This window comes from Aethina tumida, chromosome 2, assembly GCF_024364675.1.
Source record: "Aethina tumida isolate Nest 87 chromosome 2, icAetTumi1.1, whole genome shotgun sequence".
NCBI classification, from domain to species: Eukaryota; Metazoa; Arthropoda; class Insecta; order Coleoptera; family Nitidulidae; genus Aethina; species Aethina tumida.
The window spans coordinates 37,929,335-37,951,804 of NC_065436.1; the positions used below are offsets into that span (position 1 = coordinate 37,929,335).

The following is a 22,470-nucleotide window of genomic DNA, read 5'->3' on the forward strand; positions in this document are numbered from 1 at the left end:
TGTACTGTGTGACTTGTATATATATATATATATATATATATATATATAAATGTATATTTAATTCTTATGATCTTTTTAAAACTGAACTTTAATTTTTTCTAAATTGTTTTGGCACGTTAATGTTTATGGTTTTCTTAAGCCTTATAAAGATTTTAAAAAGTTAATGCACTGTTTGAATTGTAACTGCTTCTTTCAAGTATTGTTCATTCATTTATATATAACAGTTGGGCTGAAAAGTTCGTAGGCTAGCATAGAAAATATCTTTTTTTATAGAATTTGATTTTATTATTCAATATAGTTGTCTTCGAGGGCGTCCTTTCTGATCGATACACTTATTCCAGTGATTTTTCAACTTTTTGATACTGTCCGAAAATTTCAAAATTAATTTTCTGGGAGGTCTGCAAAATACTCCTCGGCGAGCAGAATTTTTTATTGATGAGCCATCTTTTGAGGTCTGGGAAGAGATAATAGTCCGATGGAGCTAGATCTGACGAATAAGGTGGATGGGGAAGCAACTCGAGCCTTAAATCGATGCTCTTGTGTGCGGGCGCATTGTCTTGCAAAAACAAAATTTTTTTTCGTTTTATGTGAGGCCGTTTCGCAGCGAATTCAGACTTCAATCGCTCCAATAATACGCAGTAATACTCGCTGTTGATGGTTTTTCCTTTTTCGAGGTAGTCCACGAAGAATATACAATGACAATCCCATCGGAGAGTCTGCCGCTAAGGTTTTCATCGGCAGTGAAGTTTTCCGCCAACATGAAACTGTCGAAACCAATATTTCACAGTGTAATCTGAAGGAGCATTAGCCCCATAATATTTATCCAACTTTTGTTTTCTTCGCCATTTTGCCACTCAAAAAATATGTTTTATGAGTTTACGAAAATCATGATGCCAAACACGTCATCGAAAGTCAGCTGTCAAAACTGCTGTATCGCGCTGAAATTTGACATTCGGCCTAAATATGAATGGACTATAAGGCATCATAATCTTGTTCGCGATAGCAGCGCATTTTGGTGATCAAGGTGGTTACTTTTCAGCCCACCTGTCATTAAAATGTATGTTTAACTTTCTGATCTTTTTAAAAATGTACTTTAATTTTTTCTAAAATGTTTTTGCACGTTAATATTTATGGTTTTCTTAAACCATATGTTGTATAACAACTATCAAATAGTGGGTAAAGTTTGTCAAAACTTTATTAATAACCAAATTGAAATTGTGCTTCGAAAATTAGATAAAAATAAATCGCCGCACTCGCACATACCCATCCATTTGTCACCTTTTAATAAACCTTAGCACGTGACTTGCAACATCTTGACATGCGCTTCCTGACGATCCCGATTTAGGAACCTGCTCCGTCTTGCACAATCGTTCCCTTTCGGATTTAGGGCCAGTTGCGATTGAATTGTGCCCAAGTCGTTATGTGTAATTATATACGTGTTTTGATGCTGTGCAAAGATCTTTGTCAGGTCGTATCTCTGGCGGTCGGTCAATTGGTACTTTTTTGTTGTTTAGGTAATGTTTCCAGGTTATGATTGGGCGTTATGAAGGATATCATGGATTATATTTGGTCGTTGGTGTTCGGGTTGTTTGGCGGTTCGGGTAGAACCATCGCGGGGTAAGTTCCCATCCCGCGAACGGTACGTTTGATCTCGTGATGAATTATGATGCAGCGTGCAGTTTGTGTGGTGACGTGTTTGGATGCGGAAACCGGAGCGATTTGTCCACGTCCTTGGGCCTAAGCTCCGTGAAGACCAGTCAAAACATAAGAAACGTTGCGCCACATTCGAGCCACGTGTCACTTCCACATTTATTTTCGAATGCGGAAATCAGCTTTCCTCTGGTATCGAAAAATACGAACCACTTTAATCGGTTGATTTAGTAAACAAACACTTTCATCGATCATTAAAATGATCGTAAAAATAAGAGTTATACTTATGTATTTTTTTTACTAATTCATTTTGAAATCGAACTTAAAAACTATATTTAAAAAAATGAAACTTATAAACACACATAAATAAATAATATTCATATACGCATAAAAATAACATTTGAAAATGTAGTTTTTTTAAATTTTAATTAAATTATCTGTTAATATCTGCCCGGAAAATTATTACAAGCTTCCAGAAAAATAAATTTCTTATCTTAAAATTTATCTTACCAATAAAATTAAAAATATGAGATATAGTTATGTACTTTTTTATAGATTATTTTGAAATCAAACTAAATAACTATATAGTTGAATATTCAAAGCTTCCTCAAAGAAATGAAACTATGATTTTAAAATTTTAATTACATAACATATTTATTTTCTTAAAAATCTAATTTTATTTATTTCTTGATATTTAAAAACTTATAAATACATATACATAAATAACATTAATATGTATATTATAAAAATATACGCATAAAAATAACATTTGAACATTTGAAATTAGTAAATTTGTTTAAGAAATTTTTTTAAACTTATCACATTTTTAATTAAATTATTTGTTAATGTCTGACCAAAAAATTATTAAAAGCTTCTAGAAAAATAAATTTCTTATTTAAAATTTATCTTACCAAGAAAATCAATAATCACTTTTTAATTTGTTTCTTAGAAAACAAACTTTAATAACATAAATTTTTTTAAAATTTTGTAATATTAAAAAGTAACTTATGTTATGTTTTGACTATAGTTGGTTAAAAAAAACTTTCTTAAATTTATTTAATATTTTAAATATGAATTTTATCAAAACTATTTAAAAAAAATTGCTTAATACAAATTATTTGTTTTCTCTTTCAGTTACAATGTTAATTTATCCTATTCTTTTATTGTCATTTTGGCATACTTCTGTTGGGACTATTACAAAAGGTACAAAATCATATCAAAAAGTTTTCGTCGCTTGAATGTCCTTTGTGAAATGCATTAAGTGTAACGCACATTTTCAGGTGATTGTGAAACAATAGCACGAAATTGTTTATTTCAGTTGGGAACGTAAACTAATCGGAATTTTATAATTTCATCCTTGAACTGTTAAAACTTCTGCCAAACGTCTGCACTCACAAAACATGGATGCCGAGCATTTGATCCCGTCGCTCAACTTATTCGTTTTATCTCTTATCCACTTAAAATACGATGCATAAATCTATAAATATATTTTCAGGCATTTCGTTTAATTTTCGTCCGGTTTATATTCGAACAATAGTTATACTATTGTGTCTGGTATGCCCGTTTTAATGTTTGGACTATTGCCATTTTCTTGACTTAAAAAAAAAATAACCCTCAAATAGAACAGAATAATGAAAAACATTAACAGCTCGTAATTAACGACGACGACGATTGAAAAGTTTGCAACAAACCGAAATATCAAAGGGGCAATTTCATCGGAAAATAACAAGTTCATTGACATCCGTAAAAATGACGAAACTGGATGGTGTAATAGAAAAATCACTAATTACACCGAGAATAGATTTTTTGTAGTGGAATATTGTGCAGAAAAACGCGTAGTCTACGCCAGTGCCGTTTTGGCTTTCGTCCAAGCGCGAGCCGTAAAAATAGTAGCGTCGATCCCGCACAAATCTACGAACGGACTCCGTTGCCAAAACGGTTTTATTTTCATTGTTTTATTAATTTTTTTTCTATAAATCATACCCTTAACATCTCGTACGTTTGTCTTGTAACATCTGTTGTCTGATGTTTTCTTCGTGAGGTACCCGTGGTAATTCTGGTTGGTGTTTTAGAGTTCCTGACAGAGAAAACTCTGAAAAGTCTTGTACCGGAGAGGCCGCAAAAGAAAGCTCCAAAATGTCTGACATGCAAGTAGCGACAGTAGCCGGAAACGTGACCAGAGAGATCGAGAAGGAAACGACTGAAGAAACAACAGTGTCGGAGGTAAGTGTCGATTAACAATTGTATTTGTCACAAACCGATCGATAGAATAATTGTAAAACGTTGATTTTCTTCGAAGAAAGAAATTTCGGAGGTAGACGGAAATGTTACCAGAGAAGTCGACAAGGAAACTACCACAGAAACTACCCTTGCTGAGGTAAAATTTCCGAACGGAAGCTAATAAAATGCTTATTATCAATGAATAAATCTAATTTGCTCGATCGGCTTCCAATATTGAAATAACAATTGACTATGTACATATTTGTGAATTTTATGATATTTTGTTTATTAGGAACATTAATGATTAAATATTGCTTACTTTTTTATTGTTAAAGCTGAGGTCTAATTGCACGTAAATGAAGCTGAAAGTAAATGTGCTTAATTGTCATATTGTCCCCGGTTATTAGTTATTGTAACCTTATTAAATTATGTCGGCTTCCAATATTGAATTAAGTAATTGACTATGTACACATTTGTGAATTTTATGATATTTTGTTTACTAGAAACATTAATGGTTAAAAAACTGCTTACTTTTTTATTGTTAAAGCTGCATCTTAATAGCACGTAAATGAAGCTGAAAATAAATGTGCTTAATTGTGATATTGTCACCAGTTATTAGCTATTATAACTTTAACTACAGTTATCTGTGGATCTTCTGTAAAAATATCTCTATGTATATTTTAAATTGTGTGGATAATTTATTTTAGATTTTTTCATTTTTAGTAAGTAGTAGCTATATTATTCAAATGTTTTTATTATTATTTCAAATATTTGAATTATTCTTTTAAAATTTCTTAGTTTAGTACTTTTTTACTATAACAGAAATAAATTAAAATTATATATTTTTTTAATTAGCCTTTAATTCTTTTTATATTTTAAATTTAACGGAAATAAATTGATGTTCAAGTGATTTAGGTATCTTTAAGAATTAAAATTTTATGTATTGTATGTATTTACATTTTTTAGTTCTTCCATTATTCTGATCAAATTCTTTTAATATGATTTGATTTTTTATTTATATTTAGTTTATTTACTAAATTTTAATTCTATTTAAATTATAAAAAAAACTAATTTTATTGATTCTATAAATTTTTAAATTGTTTTATTTTATTTGTTGTTTCAATTTATACATATTTTTTATTATTACTATTTTTTAATTCATAAAAATATTAGTTGGAAGTTACTTTTTTTAAATCTATTTAAATTATAAAAAAACTAATTTTACTGATTCTATACATTTTTAAACTTTTTTATTTTATTTTGTTGTTTCAATTCATATATATTTTTTTAGAAGTTACTTTTTTTTTAAATATTTTCATTATTTATATCTTATATTTATTTATTTTTTTTAAGATGCATTTTTATTGTCTATAAAATCTATTTTAAATCTTAATGATTGCCTAAAGTAAACAGATTTTTTTGGCACACCAAATTATTTGCAATGTATTGTAATTTAATATAAAACCCCGACACTCCATTAATCTAATTTTTTATCGTATTTGGCAGTTGTACCCAATTCCATTCTACTCTTGTTAAGCATAAAATAACAACAAATATTAATAGTTGAGTAGAAAATTTTAGACAACTCCATGAAAACATCGCAAATATATTAGTATATTAGAGTGGAAATTTGTATGTCAAATCAGTTGGCATGTTGTAAATCTCATCTGGAACAGCTTTAATAACCATAAATCCGTGATGTACAAACAGCGAACGCTACACAGGTGACACATTAACGCACCTTTTAATTGGCTGTTACAACTTCTGCCAAAGCAAGTGTTAAACTCATAGATCACATCCTAATTTCCAACCGAACCCCCACATACATCCTAACCGATCGATTTTATTATTATTATTATTATTATTATTATTATTATTTAATTATTTGTAGATGTCAAAAGATCTCGGCCACACGAAAATAGCGGAGGCGTCGGCGAAATTCGAACAAAACAAGACGCTGTCGATCCAAGAGGAGAACAGGTCGCACCAATCGGAATCGAGCCGCACCGTCGTCCAGACCGTCTCGCAGGAAGTTTCGGCCAATCGTCAGGTAACCAAATCCAGTTTCGAAACGTCCAGCAGTTACTCGATGGAGGAAACTGAAGAATATGAAATTGAAGGATAGATTTAATTTTAATACGCTTTTTTTTACTGACGAGTATGATAATTTACAATCGTGCCAAAAGGTAAATTCATTCTTTATTACTTATTTTGTATGTCATGCCTTTTAATATAATTGCTTTGTAGAGTTATTAATGTTTTTGTAAATTTACCTTTGTGCCTTTTTCAGGATTTGTACAGAGATATGATGACTGATCTAATTTATGCAGATAAGGAAGTGTTGATTTGATTGATAGAGACGAATAAATATTGTAAATTGTCATACTTGAGTTGGGAATTTTTTTGTACCTTTTTCTTACCTCTCTACGCATTTCCTGCTGAATTTTATGCATGTGAATTTTTTTCCTAGAGACTAGTGTATTTTTGTATGTGGTTTTGACTTTTGCGGCATTTACTAAGTAAGGAAAAAATAGTATTGTAGTTATTGTAAACTAGTAATGTGATATCAAAGGAAAAGACACTAAAATTTAGATGCACACTTGTTTATTTTGTTCGCATAGTTACCGAAAGTTATATAGAACTGACGCTTGTACCTTACATTATCGTTTCGTACTTACATAGGATTGTTTATTTATTGCTCCTGCTCCAGCTCCTGCGCCTCCTTACTTATTGTAACACACTGTTTCATTTATTTTCAATAAATATATTTTACTGATATTGTGAGTTTGTTTTCAGAACGCGCTGAGCTTCAAAATGTTATAGGGTTGCGTTTCAAAAGTTCTATATAGCTTCTGGTCAATGCTAAAAGTGTCAAAATTGTAACGTTTTGAAGCTTCAGTTACGTGCCACACCAAACCACCACAACCACCTAAATATTACAAATAAAATATTGTTTATTTATTCACATTCAACATTAAATCATATTTTAATGTTTTTGAATTTTTTATTGTTTTTTAACTTGTAAGAAAGGTACTCAAATTATTTTTAATAAGAATCAAAATTTTTACGTTTTATAAATTTTTTACATTATTTAATTCTTTAATATTTTTGTTTTTTACAATTAATCTAATATTAATTTTAACTATTTTTTTTCTTAATCAAATATCTCATTTTTTGAAATATTTATGGATTTTTCATTCTTTTTGATTTTTTTTTTTTTTGAATATACTGAATAAATAGATATATATTGAATATTTGTCAATTTTAATTAGAAAATTACAAATATTTTTTATATTACTTAATTTCATTTTTAATTTGTTAATTTTATTATTTAAGAAAGTTTTGATACTTTTTTAACTCAATGATCTTATTAATAGAATGGAAAATATAGAATAAAACGATTTTATTGCACTAAATTTGATCAAATAATGCATAAACTTATATTTAATATCACATTCTTTTTAATATTTATGGATTTTTCATACTTTATTGATTTTTTTAATATACTGAATAAATAGATAAATATTGGATATTTGTCAATTTTAATTAGAAATGAAGTTACTTTATTATTCATTTAAAAATATTTTTATATTACTTAATATCATTTTAAATTTGTTAATTTTATTATTTAAGAAAATTTTGATATATTTTTTTAACTCAATGATCATATTAATATATATATTATATATATTAAGATATATATATATATAGATATATTTTTTTAACTCAATGATCATATTAATAAATTGGAAAATATAGAATAAAATGATTTAATTGCACTAAATTTGATCAAATAAGGCATAAATTTAAACAATTATTTCAAATATTAATTTTAATTATCAACAAAAATAAATATACTATAAAACGAACAATTGTGTTTTCTTATATAAACACTGTAAATATCTTTTTATTATTTGATGTTTTTGAAACAACGGATTTTTATATATTTTGTTTTGATTTTAAACCAATATAATTTTTAATTGGGGACTACTTTGATGTCTTTTTATTTGTAGTAAATTCGATACCCCAAAACACAGTTTCAACTATTCTCTCTGCGTAACTGAAGTGAAAACATCACAAAAAATCAAACTAACAAAATTATTGTTGTTAGGAACCCATAACAACAGTATCACCAAGCCAAACAACCGAACAAAAACCAGACCAATCATCAACATTGAGCCACATCTACAAACCGCTGGAACCGATAAAACCATTCGAACCGTTGAAACCGTTCGAACCATTAGAACCGTTCGAACCACCGAAGTCATTCGACCTAGCCAGAAAATTAGAATCGACTAAAATCACAGACGATTCGATCGCAACTCAAAATTCGGACGGACCACAAACAATTGGTAATTTAATCGAAAACACAAAAGACAGAAACGACAAAGAACCAACGCCAAAAGCCGAAACAGTTCAAGAACCGGAAAGATGTGTGACACCAGCCATCACTTTAACAGATAGCTCACCAGCACACCACGAAGTACAAATACAACCCGAATCATCCTACACGAAACCAGCCACAGATTCATTCAATGTTCAATCACAAAATGTTCATCCACCATTTGAATCACTCAGTAAAACACAAAACATTTATCAATCATTTGAACCATTGCCACCCTTAGACTACTCATTTCATCAACCACAAACGAACTGGTACAACCAGAAAACCGACTACAATGCGAACGTACCACAATCATTTTACAATCCCCCCGCCGAAATTTATACACAAAATTACAACAGTACAGTTAAACCGTTCGGTTCACCGAAAGAGCACAAGGCTGAAATAAAAGAGGAGCGAATAAAGAATAGTCTGAAAGAGATCATTTCAGACTTGGACACCTATGCGGAAAAAGACTTGAGGGAATCGCGGGAGGAGAGAAAGCTGGAGAACGGTTCCGTGCGCAGTTACGAGTCTGTGTTGGAGAACTCTTCCGTATTACACCAGGTATTTTTGTTGAAATCGAATGTTTTTACTTTCCAGAACTCTTCTATGAACATTTTTAATATAGTTGGCCATTGGATGAGGTACTTTAGAACCTTTAAAATATTTAGAAATGAATATAAAAAGTAGGTAACATATTTAGGTCAGGTTAGGATGGATGAAGTTATTTCAGGATGAGTTCCCAGAGATTAAAGAACCTGGTACTCTTGGTAATCTCAATCAGATTCTTTGTTTTACTTTTTTATAATAACCAAATTTTAGAAATTTTTTAGAATCAGTAAATGGAATCTAGAAATCTATAAAAAGCTTTTTAATTTTTTTTCAACATTCTTTTTTATATCATACATGAACATTTTGCTTAAAATTTGATTCTGAATTTTAAGTAGAGTTTCTACTATAAATATATTTTTGAGTTGATCAGAGATTAAAGAACCTAGTACTCTTGGTACTCACAATCAGATTCTTTGTTTCACTTTTTGTTTATAAAAAAAGTTATATTTTTATTTTTGAAAATTAATAAATGGAAGTATATACAAAGCTTTTTTAAATTTTTTCCAACATTCTTTTGACCATTTTTTATATCAAACATGAACATTTTAAAAGATAATTTATATTTTTCCACTGAAAGCCATCTTCTCTTTTCTTATGATTCTTCTCCCTTAATCATTTACTTTAAATTTTATTCTGAACTTTACGTATTTTTGAGATTCTATTGAATACCTTCCAATTGGTAATAGTGGTAGTGTTAGAATGTCATAAATAAGTTTTTATCGTGATACGTTATGTGTTGTTTTGCATGATATTCTTCCAGCAAAACAACCCACAAAGTACAAGTGGTGGTTGGATACCCCGTCTTCCCTCAACATTTAACTCTCTACTAAGACAAAGACCACTTTCATGTCCAGAAACCACTTTCACCAACTTTGATCTTTCACAGGTACATTCTTTTTAAACATCTCACTTTTTTAAATCGCAACTGAGTTTAATTTCAATTATAACGTTTCAGATCAACACAGAAATCAGACACAAATATGGACCAACTGAGGAACAGGTAAAAAAATGACTAAAAATAATTGTGTGATTTGTTTTTGTTGCTGTAACAACTTTTAATTGCTGTGGAAAAATGTATTTAAAGACTAGTTTTATGTCAAGTTCTTGGAACTAAATAGAACGCAGGTTTTAAAATAGACCTCAACAACTGTTTTCCGACATCAAATGCATTCGCCAGATTTAAAATTTATCTATATAATAAAACACGAAAATATCGACCAGAAAATCAATAATTTATTAGCACAATTAAAAGCCGTTTGATGAACCGAAAGCTACATAAGCAAACAAAGATTACGCTGTTGCTTGTAAGTAAACTTTTAAGTATTTACAAGACGAATGATTAAAAATAAAAAATAAAAAACAGAATGCAACAAAAGTGGTGTGCGCATAGGTGAATGTTATTAACGTTAATCTTTGATAAGCGCTTCCTATATATTTGGATATGGTCCAGGTTCACACGAAAACAGCTCCCGCTCTCAGATTATTTCTGGACCCGGAGACTTTGTTATAGATTTCACTTCGCTCACCGGTTGCATTTTGTTATCAAATCGATCGTAATTACAATTGGTATGGATAGTGATTAGTAGTGGTGTTTGGTGGAGTGCAGATTCGGTGTGCACGGTTATAAATCGGTGTGACGTTTGTTGGCAGCAAGGGACGGATCGATTTCTATACATTGATTTAAAGGCAAATAGTTTTTTCAACATCCTTATAAATAATATTTAATATTTTTCTAATGGGAAAATTGTATTCGCTTTTGTAGGAAATACTGCTGAAATTTTGAAAATTTTTTTCCAATTAAGAAAAAAATCAAAACAATTCGTTTAAAATTAAATAATCCTACAAATTTATATTAAATAAAAAAAAATATATTAAATGTTTTCTGTTGTCGAACATTTTTTTATCCTGTAAAATTTATCAGTAATAATTTTCCTAAATAAAATAAATTAGACCTTTTTAACATTGTTCCCCGTGTACGAAATTCCGACACAATTTCAACCTTGAAATTATATTTTTGGCACTTGAATAAAACAAAATTTATTTATACATTCGAACAATTTTGTTTATTATAAACAATTGATACAATCTAAATTGTGATGTTGGCCGCGAATCAAACGGTAAATTTACACCATCAATAGATTTACATAAAACAACTACAAGTGACAAAAACATAAGTTTGAAAAGTAGGTTAAAAGGTCGATTTAAAATTATCCCTTTAATGTTTATATGACTTTATTTTGATAAAACATAATCCTGTAAGTAATGTAAACGATGGAACCGCGGCCAATAATAACATGTGCAATGTTCTTGTAAACATGGATGAACTTTTTGGTTTACACAATTTTGAAACGTGTGTTATTTATAAATTCCATAATGAATTGCGCGTACATTTTCCACATGATTTATTCCGATTTATAATTAGAACTGTGCTGTAGAATAAATCACCGTTTTGTCATTGTTAAATTCGAAATTCACACTTTTACAAGTTTTATTTGATTTTTTATTATTTTTCAGTTTAAATTCAAATATATTGCTAATAAATTTTTATTTGTTTTACAAAATACAGCAAATGTTTTCTAAAAAAATTCAAATGAAAAAATACGTTGGTGGCATTAAAAATAATTGAAATGTCTGTTGTGTAAGAAAAGACTAATGGGTTCAGCACAATTCGAACGTGGAGTTTGTGCCAAGAATCTTCACCGTTAAATTGTTGGTTGCATATCTTCAAACACAAGATTTAATTTGAAAATTCTATTGTTTTCGAAAAATTTTTTTCAAAATTTATTAAACCATTTAAAGGAAATATAGAATTATTAATGTTTCAAACAAAATATTATATATTCTGTAAACTACATGTATATATTTATATTTATAGGCCTATCCCTTTTTTATTTATTATAATGAATAAAAAAATTTATGTAACATATACAGTTATGTGAAAATTAATAAGGACATTTGTATGACATAAGTTTAAAATGCCCTGGGTTACAATTTGTCTAAAGGCCATGGGACGATAAGAATACCGAATCGGCCCCAAAAAGGTATCGGGCTCATAATTTCAGGATACGTTGGTACTCATAAGATACTTCGATGTAACAGATACAGATCTGCTTTTAAATTGGCCTGTCAAGTCACCTGACCTAAATCCTATCGAAAACTTGTGGCACGTTGTGAAGATATCTCGGTTCCTGGTGGAGGAATTGTGACATTCAATTCCCCAGAAAACGTGCCAAAAGTTGATAGACTCAATGCCTTGCCGATTTTTTTTTTGGGGGGGACAAAGAGGGGAAAGATTAAAAACCCCTCTTCGGACACCAATCCGGAGATCATGGCCATAGTGTTTACCATGTGTGATAAATTATACATGGGGGAAAAGAACGTATATTTGCATATACGGGGTATGCTCAACCAGAAGGCGTGGAACTGACAAAGATCCCAGCCCCCTGTCAACTGGGTTCGGAAGAACAAGTCCAATCTGAGGAAGATCCGAGATCTTCCTGTGGATGGATTGGACTTGCGGTGTTGGATCCGTTAGTTCCTCGCCGATGTTTGCTATTAAAAGCAGAGACTTAGCAACTAAGTACTAAATACATTAAAGAAATTCGTTCAAATATATACATTTTGGCAATTCTGAAATTCCTCCTATTTTTTTTTTTTTTTTTCACATGAAAATTTAAAGAATTTTATAAATCATTTATTTTTCTTTTCATTTTATGGAATTTGCAATATTTTTTTTACTTTTTGTACACTAGGAACATAAGAGTACTTAAAAATAAATACTCCTTTAAAAACTTATTGAAAACATTGGTTTAATTTGCATTTTTTCTGTATAACGAAAAATGTTCTTATTATTTTTCACATCACAACGAAAACTATTTCAAAGATTAAAAAGAGTATATGAATTTATTATTTTCTAAAATTTTATTTTTTCTGATAAGACGAGAATAAAAATCCTAAATATACAAAGTTGATGTCACATTCAGCTAAACCGCAAATTAAATTTTTTTCGGTCTCCAAAAACTTCTTATGAATATATTTGAATCCTCCTGTATTTATTGTTGAAATCATTTAAGCATATTCTATCGCAGATATTTTTCAATGAAATATAACTAAATTTTTCCAATATCCAATTAAGTATATGTAACAAATTTTATTAAGGTATTGTAAACTTTTAAAGAGAAAAAACAAACCAACCTACATTTACGTTTCCAAGGTTAGAATAACAAAATTCCTGCTACACTTAACAAGAATCCAATTGATTTTGCGTAGGAAACGATGAATTTATTATTGAAATTGTTGGGTAGGTGATTTATTTATTAATCAATCAATATCAACAACAATACACGCAACAATCTCAACAATCGAACGCAGACAGTTGCCACAACGAATCGGCAACATGTCAGGCCAAATTCACGTTTCCCATACATTATTTTAGTTTTTGTTTCCGAAAACAGATTATCCGTGCAACAATCGGAAAGGCAACAAACACGCGAAATGCGACTGATAACGAAAATAGTGGACTCGAAGAGTCAGAACAATTCGTATTCGGTGAGCAAAAAGACTTACAGCCTGTCGAAAAGTGTTAGCAGCAAGTTCGTGCCTTCGTCCGTGCCTTCGACACCGACCAAACCGTACGGTACGTTGCAACGGTCGCAGAGCACCACCGAAATAATAGAGTCGCGTGGCTTCAAGCCCTCCGACGTTAACGATCCTTCCAAGAGGGACTTCTTGACCAATCTAACGCAAAGGGTTTTCAAAATCGGTTTGGTAAGTTATGAATGTTAATTGTTGTTTCAGTTATAACTTATTTTTAATAAATCTGTTCATTGTTGTAACTCCTCGACTAAGTTTTATAAAATGTATACATACATGCGAGTAATAAAGCCTATCTTAAGAAAATGTGTGTACAAAATGTTTCTTCTAGTTTAGAAAGCATTTTTCTCCTCCGTTAATATCGTATTAGATTTTGTGAGAATCATTTATTTAATTAAAATAATAAATAGTAATTTAATCAATGATTAAAATTTGAAGTCAATCAGAAAACCAATTCTCGGTTTTTTGTTTTCTTTTCATTTCTTCAAGCGTGAACTTATTTTTTGTCACAATTTGGTATATTCAGTAATTTATACTAAACTTTAGCATGCTTAGTGTACGAAGGAGAAGTAATTTTAGCCAACTAAGCGAGTTTGATAGAGATAGAGTATTGACCTGCATGAAGCAGGATTCTCGTTTCGAGAAATATCGCAACGTTTGAACAAAAATGACGGCAGGAAAGGTACAGGAAATGGTTCCGGAGGACCCAGAGGTACCACAGAGACTGTCGTCTTAGATTATTGGCCCTAAAAATCAGGATGAGTGCAATGCGGATTTGGTATTCTGTTTGGCGATCTGTTTACCGCTGTATAAGGTCTTTTGGCATCCGGAGTTGTCGTCCTTTTTTGGTCTTACCTCTAACAGCAAACCAAGACGCTAACGTAGTGACTGGTGTATGGAACGTCAACAGTGGGATGAGGAATGGAATCATGTTGTGTTTAGTGACGAATCACGCTTTTACTTGGGCATGCAGGATGGTCATGCGTTACCAAGACGACGTCGTGAAGAAAAACGTGATCCTCACTTTGCTGTGGAGGGGTATGCTTACAACACTATGACTTTAATGGTAGGGCATGCTATTGTATATGGCAGCAGGTAACCTGTAGTTTTCATTAAAGGTAATAAAACGTCCCTGCGATATGTGAATGACGTTTTAGAGTCTTATCTTCTTTTCTACATAACAAGGGATCTTGGACTAATTTTTCAACATGATAATATATTGCCAGGAATACATTAAACTTCCTCCAAGTCTCGCATATGAATTTACTGCCTTGGCCACCCTAATCACCAGATCTTTCCCTAATTGCAACATGTGGGGTATGATGGGGCAACACTTAACTAATTTAGACCGCCTTCTATGGATTCTTAATGAACTAAGACGTCAGATTAAGTTCGCTTGAAAAAAAATGTCGATAATCTCAATGGATTGGTGCCACAACGTGTTAACGAGTGCCTTAATCAAAGAAGGGCCCGATCCATTCCACATGTAGGTACATAAATCAGCAATCTATTTATCGTGTTCCATACATTTATTACGTTTTGTTTTTCTTAAATATATGGATCTACGAATATTAGTTACAAGTTACCTACACCAAAACTGCAGGAATTGTGCAGGGTTCCTGGAAAATTTTACAAAATTGTTTACAGTAGTTCCTGTTCACCAATCTCGCTCAGCTAAAAATAACTACATTTGATATTCTTATGTCTACTCTGGTTAAAAGAAACATTAACAATTGGTTACAGACATAGTCCAGTTATATTGACATAGATAATTATTAAAATAAAAAAATACTTCATAACTTTCAAAAAAAATATTGGTATGTACTTAAAAAGGCAAAAAAATGGTAAATGGTATAACAAAGCTTGTTTGGTTGAAGGAGCATTTTAAGATATTTTTGAGTATCCTGACTTGAACATTAAAATGTACTAATTTTTAAATAATTTTAATTTAATTTGTGAAATTTGTTCCCTAATACCATATAGTTAACTTGTTTGTTTATTTAATTGTCTTAAAACCTTACTATCCTACTATAAAATTATATAGCCCCTTAATACGATTTAAAATCTTTTATTATACCTAAACTTAATAGTTTATAAAGTAATACTTTTTTCCAAAAATTTTAATTCTCTGACTACACTGTCCATAGAAAATTACAAAGTGAGGATCAGACCAAAAAAGGACGACGACTCCGTAGGCGAAAAGACCTTATACAAAGATAAACAGGTCGAATTCCAATTGGCGTACCTTCATTCTCAAAAAATTCATCAGCAATCATCCGCGTTGAACTCCTGACCCTTAGGGCCAATAATCTAAGACGACGGTTTTCTGGCTCCGATGTAGCTCTGGCTCTTCTGGAACATTTTGCTTTATCTCTTCTGTCCTCTTTACTCCATGACTGCAAACATCGCATCACAATACTCACACACACTCTATTCTACCTCTATCAAACTCGCTTAATTGGCTAAAATTATATCTTCTTTATACTCTAGGCATGTTAAACATTTAGTATAAAATTACTGAATAAAACAAATTGTGACAAAGACTAAGTACACGCTTGTTTGCGATACCTTAAAGAAATGAAGAAAAAAACAACAAAAAAATTTTAATTATTTCTTATTTCAATATGTATCTACAGCATTAGCAGAAACTAAAGGAACCTTTTTAAAATTTAAATAATTTTCGACTTAGGTATTTTAACTTCCTTTTATTACAAAGTTAAACAATAAAAAAAGAGCTTTATTTTACTGATGATTATTTATTTTGGATTGGCAAAAAGTAGAGCAACTTATGCTAATTAGAGTTTCATTACTACAAATAATTTGTAATTAATATTTTAACTAATTGTATACTAATATATTGTAAAATTCTCATTATTATGAATAACTTCCAAACATTTTTTTTCGTGGAGAGCAACAGATGGTCAATAATATATGGATCCATATTTAGCCAAGCCTCTTGCAGAACCGTGAATAAATATTGCTGACTACTAATTTTTGTGTCTTATTTTATTATTCACTATCTCCCATAAGTTAATTTTATTCCTTAAAAGACACTGCTTCTAATATTTTGAAGTGTGTTTTAGGTCATCTTTTTGAATATAAAGTTTTAGTGGTATATTTTTATCTGAATACGGTACCATGTTGTTCCCCAATATTTCTTTATACATAAAACGATCCATGATACCTTCTATTCAAAGGAGAAGGCCCATTCCAAATCAGGAAAAGTACCCGCATACCATTACCTACCTGTTGCCGAATTTAATATTGAGTATGGTAAACTTTTGGTTAAACTTTTCATGAATAGATCGCCTTACATGTAAAATCCCATCACTGCTAACCGGATTAAACTTGACCCCATCACTTCGGATCGCTCGTTTCCAATCATTTAAAGTCCAGTGCGAAAGGGGCCTGGTAAACTCAATTCTCATTTTTCTCTGATAGCAGTGTTTTGTGGCTGGTCTTCTCGTATGAAGACCCCCTTATAGTAAACTATCTCTTACGGTACTTGAATAATCATTGATTCCATATTGTGTTTCAAGTAGATCCTTTATTTTGCTGGAACTCAGGAAAGGATCTTTTTTTGGAGTAGGATAACATTTGTTTATCCTGAGACCTATTGGTTTTTCTTGGTCTTCCAATTTTATTTTTTCCTTTCACATTACCAAGACTTGAATATTGTTGAAAAATACGCCTTAAATCGAGCGATATTGATTTTTCTATCTTCGGACTGAAAGAACGATACAATCTGTGATTTTAAATGGGAAAATAATTCCTTTCCACGAGGCATTATATTAACTCAGTTTAACTATTAAATTTTACTATAATTTATCTGTTAAAATAATTTTCATGTAATTTTATTGCATATGTTAAAAAAATTAAATGAAATCGCGTCAAGTAATATTTGGTTTATTTTTTCATGCATTAGTAAAACACGAAGCCGAAATGGAAAAATAAACTCGGTTGAAAAATAGAATCGTTGAGGCGAAACGTTCGGGTTTCCATCAATTACATCACTGACGAAAAACAGTGTTCGCCGATGTTTTGGTTGTTCAGGCCAACATTTTAAACCGAGTTCGCGTTCGCGTTCGCGTTCGCGTTTTTGGTAGGCGGTACGCACGCACAAAATACAAAATTATCATCATACACATATCCATTCAGTGGAGAATTTTCTGTGCGAGAGCTTTCGGCAAAACATTCCAGTTTCAGTGTTTCGGTGCGGGGAAAACGAGTGCGACTTTAGACTTTAAAAACCGTTTCTATTTTGGGGGCGTTCGCACTTGTCCCAAGTTGAATTTGTGCCAGTTTTGTGGATTTTTATTATTTTTTCCGTTCTCGTTTTTGAACATGTTTTTGGGCGGGGAAATCGTGACGGTATGTGAGAATTCGCACGAGAAGTCGCGGCAAGATATTTCCAATGGTTATGTGGAGAAGAGCAAGACGAAGAAGTTTGAAAAACGTGTACGATTTCAAGTATGTACAAACATTTAAATTTATGTAATTGGCATTTATATTCTAATTTTAATAAACTATTAAATAATATTCTTTTTGTGATTTTTAAAATTTAGATATTTTTTCTTATATTTTTTATATGTGTAAAAAGTTGAAAATAATTTTTGAGATTTTAATGTAAAAATTTATTATTTTAATATTATAATTTTTCTACAAACAGGTGGAATGACAATTTACGTCAAATTAAAATCTTTGAAGCTCGACGCTGTTGTAAGGAAAATTTATTAGGCATTTATTTAATTTGAAGAAAAAAACACAATAAACCTTAAAATAACTAATTGTAAAAGTTAAAACCGGAAAACAGGTGGTCTATTTTAAATCTCCTAGTTTACAACTTCAATTCTTCTCGGTCTCGTGCAGAACTCTCAGTTTCTTCATCTTGGCCGCCGGCCAATGTTTATATTATAATCCATTAATACGCTTAATAAATTAGACACAACGTTCCGGCTATTTTTCCTTTTTCATTGCTGACGAGGCGAAACGAGGCGGGTTTTATGGTCAAAGATTGCACAAAAAACATGAAATACTGTTATAAAATTATCCACAGATTTATGGCTTTTTATGACAGAATAATATTTTGTTGCAGGATGAAAATGCTCCCCCACCGCAACCGATCAATTTGGAAAAGATCTTCACTCCTGCCGATGGAGAACAAATCAAACCCAACAGAAACAGTACGTACAAAGTTTTAAAAAAATAGTTTTGTATATATAAAACTGATAAATGTTTAGATTTCGTGTAAACATTGCTATAAATATGCCTATTGTTTTTCTGAAAAATCAATTTCGATGATTTCTCAAGTTCCTACATAAAAGTTTGCTGTTTACTAAAATTTCAAACATGGTACAAAAGAAATCGATTCACTGGCATTTATACAAATGAAAAACGAATGTAAAAACGTTAAATGACGCCAAGTAAAAGTTTGCCAATTGTCTTTCACACCATGAAAACATCAGTGACGTGAGCTTTCTGAAATTCGCAAAATTGCAACACGTCGATTATTCCTGTACCGTTTTTGCATCATCTGTGCACCCAAAAATGTTTTGTTTGCTAGATTTTCTAAAAAAAAAATATTAATAATAAATTTCAGGGAAGATGTTTGCATCTTCGGCGTTTTACGACAAAGGGTTTCATCCGACTGTGGAAGACCAAATCCAGTTGGCCAAGAGAATCTCCAGCTCCCTGAGCGACATCAGCAACAAAAGTAGCAAGGGCCAATCCATGTACGTGAACAGGAAAAAACGTTCCGTCAAATGGGTTCACGAAGGAGAAGGTAAAATACTTTGAGCATTTTTCTTTTTTAAAAAAAGTAAATACGTAAAACGTGAAGGGTGTCAGTGTTCGTCGATGTTAATTAATTAAACATGGCCGGAAACAAATTAAAAAAAACAACTCTGGAGTCGAGCCAGATCCGAAAGAACGACCGTTGCATAATCCAACAGAAATAATCTTCGACGGTCGAACGTTCCGCAGCACCATTTTGAAATTAAGTGCATTTAAATCCGATTATGACCGATACGTTAACACACAAACCTCAAGTTATATTTAATCAACGTCAGGTTTTCGCTTTGGAATTTTGAAGGTTAGTTATTTTCGAGTTTGTGTTCTGTTACTTGTCTCGAACATGTGTGGTCTTTTTTTCTTGAGATTAAAGAGGAAATACCATTTATATTTGTGTCAGGAAACTGTTGCTTGCAAATATTTATGTTGAAGCTATTTTTACCATTTAAATCATTAGAATTACATACAAAAGAACCTTTATAATTAACATTTTATACAAAATTTTCAATTGCTGGTAGTTTAAAAACATATATTTAAAGCTGAGCTAAACAATTAGCTGTAATTTATTTCGGTTGTGTAACTTATGTAGGAGGAAAAAAGGTATTCAAACAATATTCAGGACACGAAAATAGATTCATCCATTACGATTTATTAATTTTTGTCGCCTTTTGTTTGTTTTATTTTAAATCGATAAATATTTTTAGTATGCCCGTTATTTGTACGCCAAATTCTGTTTTAGATATAAATAAACATATTATTAGGACAATTCGAGCACATGTGCTTGATACAGGCGAATATTTTTATATTTAGCAGACGCAACGACACAAAATTCGATTTTCAACACTAAAATATATTCACAATTATATATATTTTTTACTATTGTTTTATTTTACAATATATATATCAAAATTAAAAATTTTTAAGCATTTACTTAATTGGCAGTTTTCGATTTTTAGAAGAGTCTTAAGTTTATAAGAAAAGCTCTAAAAATGGAACCATAAATTAATTTTTTTTTGGTTGGAATTTGTTTATTATTAAAGGCAAAGCTGGTCCAAATGGAACAGAATTGGGAGCAGACAATTCAAGCAGTGTCAAGGATCCACTGAAGCTGGTCATGAATCCACATGGACAAGTGCAGGATTTGAACAGTTTAAGGAAACAAGGATATTGCATCGAACCAGCTTTGTCACCGGATGTTTGTTTAGAAATTGTTAAGGATCTGAATTCTCCCAAAGGAAAAGGTAAAATCTGTTATTTTTTGGCTTTGGCAAGTGTTATTATCTAATTTTATTATTGTGGAATTTGGTGTTATTGTTGTTTGGCTTATAGTACAATAGAGTTCTTATTTTAAAGGTCTATCTTTATCCGGAGCGTTATAATTGGTATTAGCATTTAATTTATTTAAGATTACACTGCCAACTTCTGCTAACGTGTGCAGATCAATCGATATTTGTTTGTCACAGCATCATAGTGTCAGTCTTTCACTTGTTCCCAAGATTTTTTCTTATATTTTGTCTAGTTGTGAGTTCTCATTAACATATTTTAATTATTTTTTATCAATTAACCTTTCGTTACTCTATACTTCACTAACATTTTAAATAATTTTCTTAAATAGGTGCAGAATTATTTGCTAAAAGACGTAAACGCTCCGAAAAGTGGGTGGTGGGCGAGACCAACGGTACGAGACCACCTCAAAACATACCCGATATCGCCCCATCACCAACTCCAATACTATCACCTCTACCACCTATCAGTTCTTTACCACCGCCCAGCTATCTGCCAGAAACCGCCCAGAGAATCCAGCACAAGGAAAAACTAGACGAAATTCAAGTAAATATTTCCACTTTCAATGGAACTTTTTTATATTACTAACATACATCTTATAGGAGAAATTCTCCCGACCCCGCGTCAAACTAATAAAATCCCCGTGGGACGCAGCCCTTGAAACAGGCTCGGTGGACGCGGCCTTCCAGGAGGAGCCGGTGTGGCCGACACGCGGCAACTACGTCGCCCCAGCCGTCAATTCGTACGAAGCGGCCTTGAAAAACGACACACTGGCTTCGTGGACGGTGCCCAAAAGCAACGGCTACAACGACCAGAAGGTCTACGCCCATAATCCCGCCTACAACAGCAACAGCATCAACAGGATCGTGGACAATCTCCAGAAGGGCGTTAGCAATGTCGACGTTTACAAACCGACTCTCCCGCAGGCTTGGAACATCTCTTCTACTCCGAAGCAACAGCAATTCAGTAAGTATCTGTTGCAGCTTTCATTTTCTCAGCTTCAGCGCTTTTAATTTTTATCAGGCAGCTTGAATCAGGCTCTTTCTAACATCTTTAAAGCTAGCACACCGGCATCAAAGGAAGAACGACCACGTTCACCTTTTCCAAACATACCTGACCTTTCGTCCAATCCTGAAATAGTTGAAGGTTTAGTAAATGAAGGAAGGGTGATAAGATCTGTTACCCCTTCATTTCTTGAACCCAAGCCAGATCCTAAAAAAGAAGCTGAAGAACTGTTAGCCCGTAAACGAGCTGAAAGAGCTGCTTCTCCTTTTCCCATTATTCCCGATGTCCAACTTGAGGAGAATTTAGTTGAATCTGATGTTCACAAATTTAGACACAAAGAACATTTACAGTCTTCTCTCAGGCCTTCTTCGCCCTTTCCTGCTATTGCTGATGTTAAATTAAACCCTGAAATTGTGGAACAAGATGTTGTAACACTCAGAACCAGTCCTGTGCCTTTTCGGGTACCGTCAGTCGTTTTGTTTGAAAAAGAAAATGTTACCGAGGAAGAAACGAAGGAAAAAGAACAGTCCGTCGAACTACCAGAAACTGTTCCTTTTCCCACAATTCCCGACATTTCAAAGTATTTGGCAAAGTCAGATTCCAATTTATTCAAGCCGATCGCTACAAAACCGTTCGAGTCAGTCTCCTTAGATACCGGAAAGATATACGAAATGAAAGGACCTGCCGATAATTATGTCCCACCTCCAATGAAACCTGAATTTAATTTTGCTTTAGCCGACACTGAATTTAAGGTTGTTGAGCACAGCTTTTCCAACGCGACCGCTTCAAACATCAGAATTTTACAAAGCGAAATTTTCGAAAGTCAAGGACATTTCAATGCCAGTAGATCTTGTTCGCCCAGAGTGTTCATCCCGAAATGTGAGATAGAACAACCTAAAAATGAGCCGGAGAAGAAAGAGTTGAAAAAAATT

The 22,470-nt window shown here is 31.8% G+C and overlaps 1 protein-coding gene across 10 annotated transcripts in view; it reads left to right on the plus strand.

Moving 5' to 3' along the window:
- LOC109595226 (uncharacterized) overlaps positions 1–22,470 on the plus strand; it is a 72,158-nt gene that overhangs the window by 47,126 nt on the left and 2,562 nt on the right. For 3 of the 10 annotated variants that reach the window (XM_049963381.1, XM_049963379.1, XM_049963382.1), the window contains exons 2-12: positions 3,723–3,873; positions 3,950–4,027; positions 5,762–5,920; positions 7,982–8,818; positions 9,627–9,752; positions 9,822–9,866; positions 18,555–18,642; positions 19,059–19,241; positions 20,290–20,490; positions 20,865–21,079; positions 21,136–21,499. In XM_049963381.1, coding sequence (XP_049819338.1) covers positions 3,787–3,873; positions 3,950–4,027; positions 5,762–5,920; positions 7,982–8,818; positions 9,627–9,752; positions 9,822–9,866; positions 18,555–18,642; positions 19,059–19,241; positions 20,290–20,490; positions 20,865–21,079; positions 21,136–21,499 — 2,383 coding nt within the window. In that variant the 5' untranslated portion in view covers positions 3,723–3,786. Of the gene's footprint in view, positions 1–1,452; positions 1,618–2,784; positions 2,854–3,503; positions 3,646–3,722; positions 3,874–3,949; positions 4,028–5,761; positions 5,921–7,981; positions 8,819–9,626; positions 9,753–9,821; positions 9,867–18,554; positions 18,643–19,058; positions 19,242–20,289; positions 20,491–20,864; positions 21,080–21,135; positions 21,500–22,470 lie in introns of those variants that run through there. The other 7 variants (XM_049963383.1, XM_049963376.1, XM_049963384.1 and 4 more) reach the window with 7 other exon arrangements.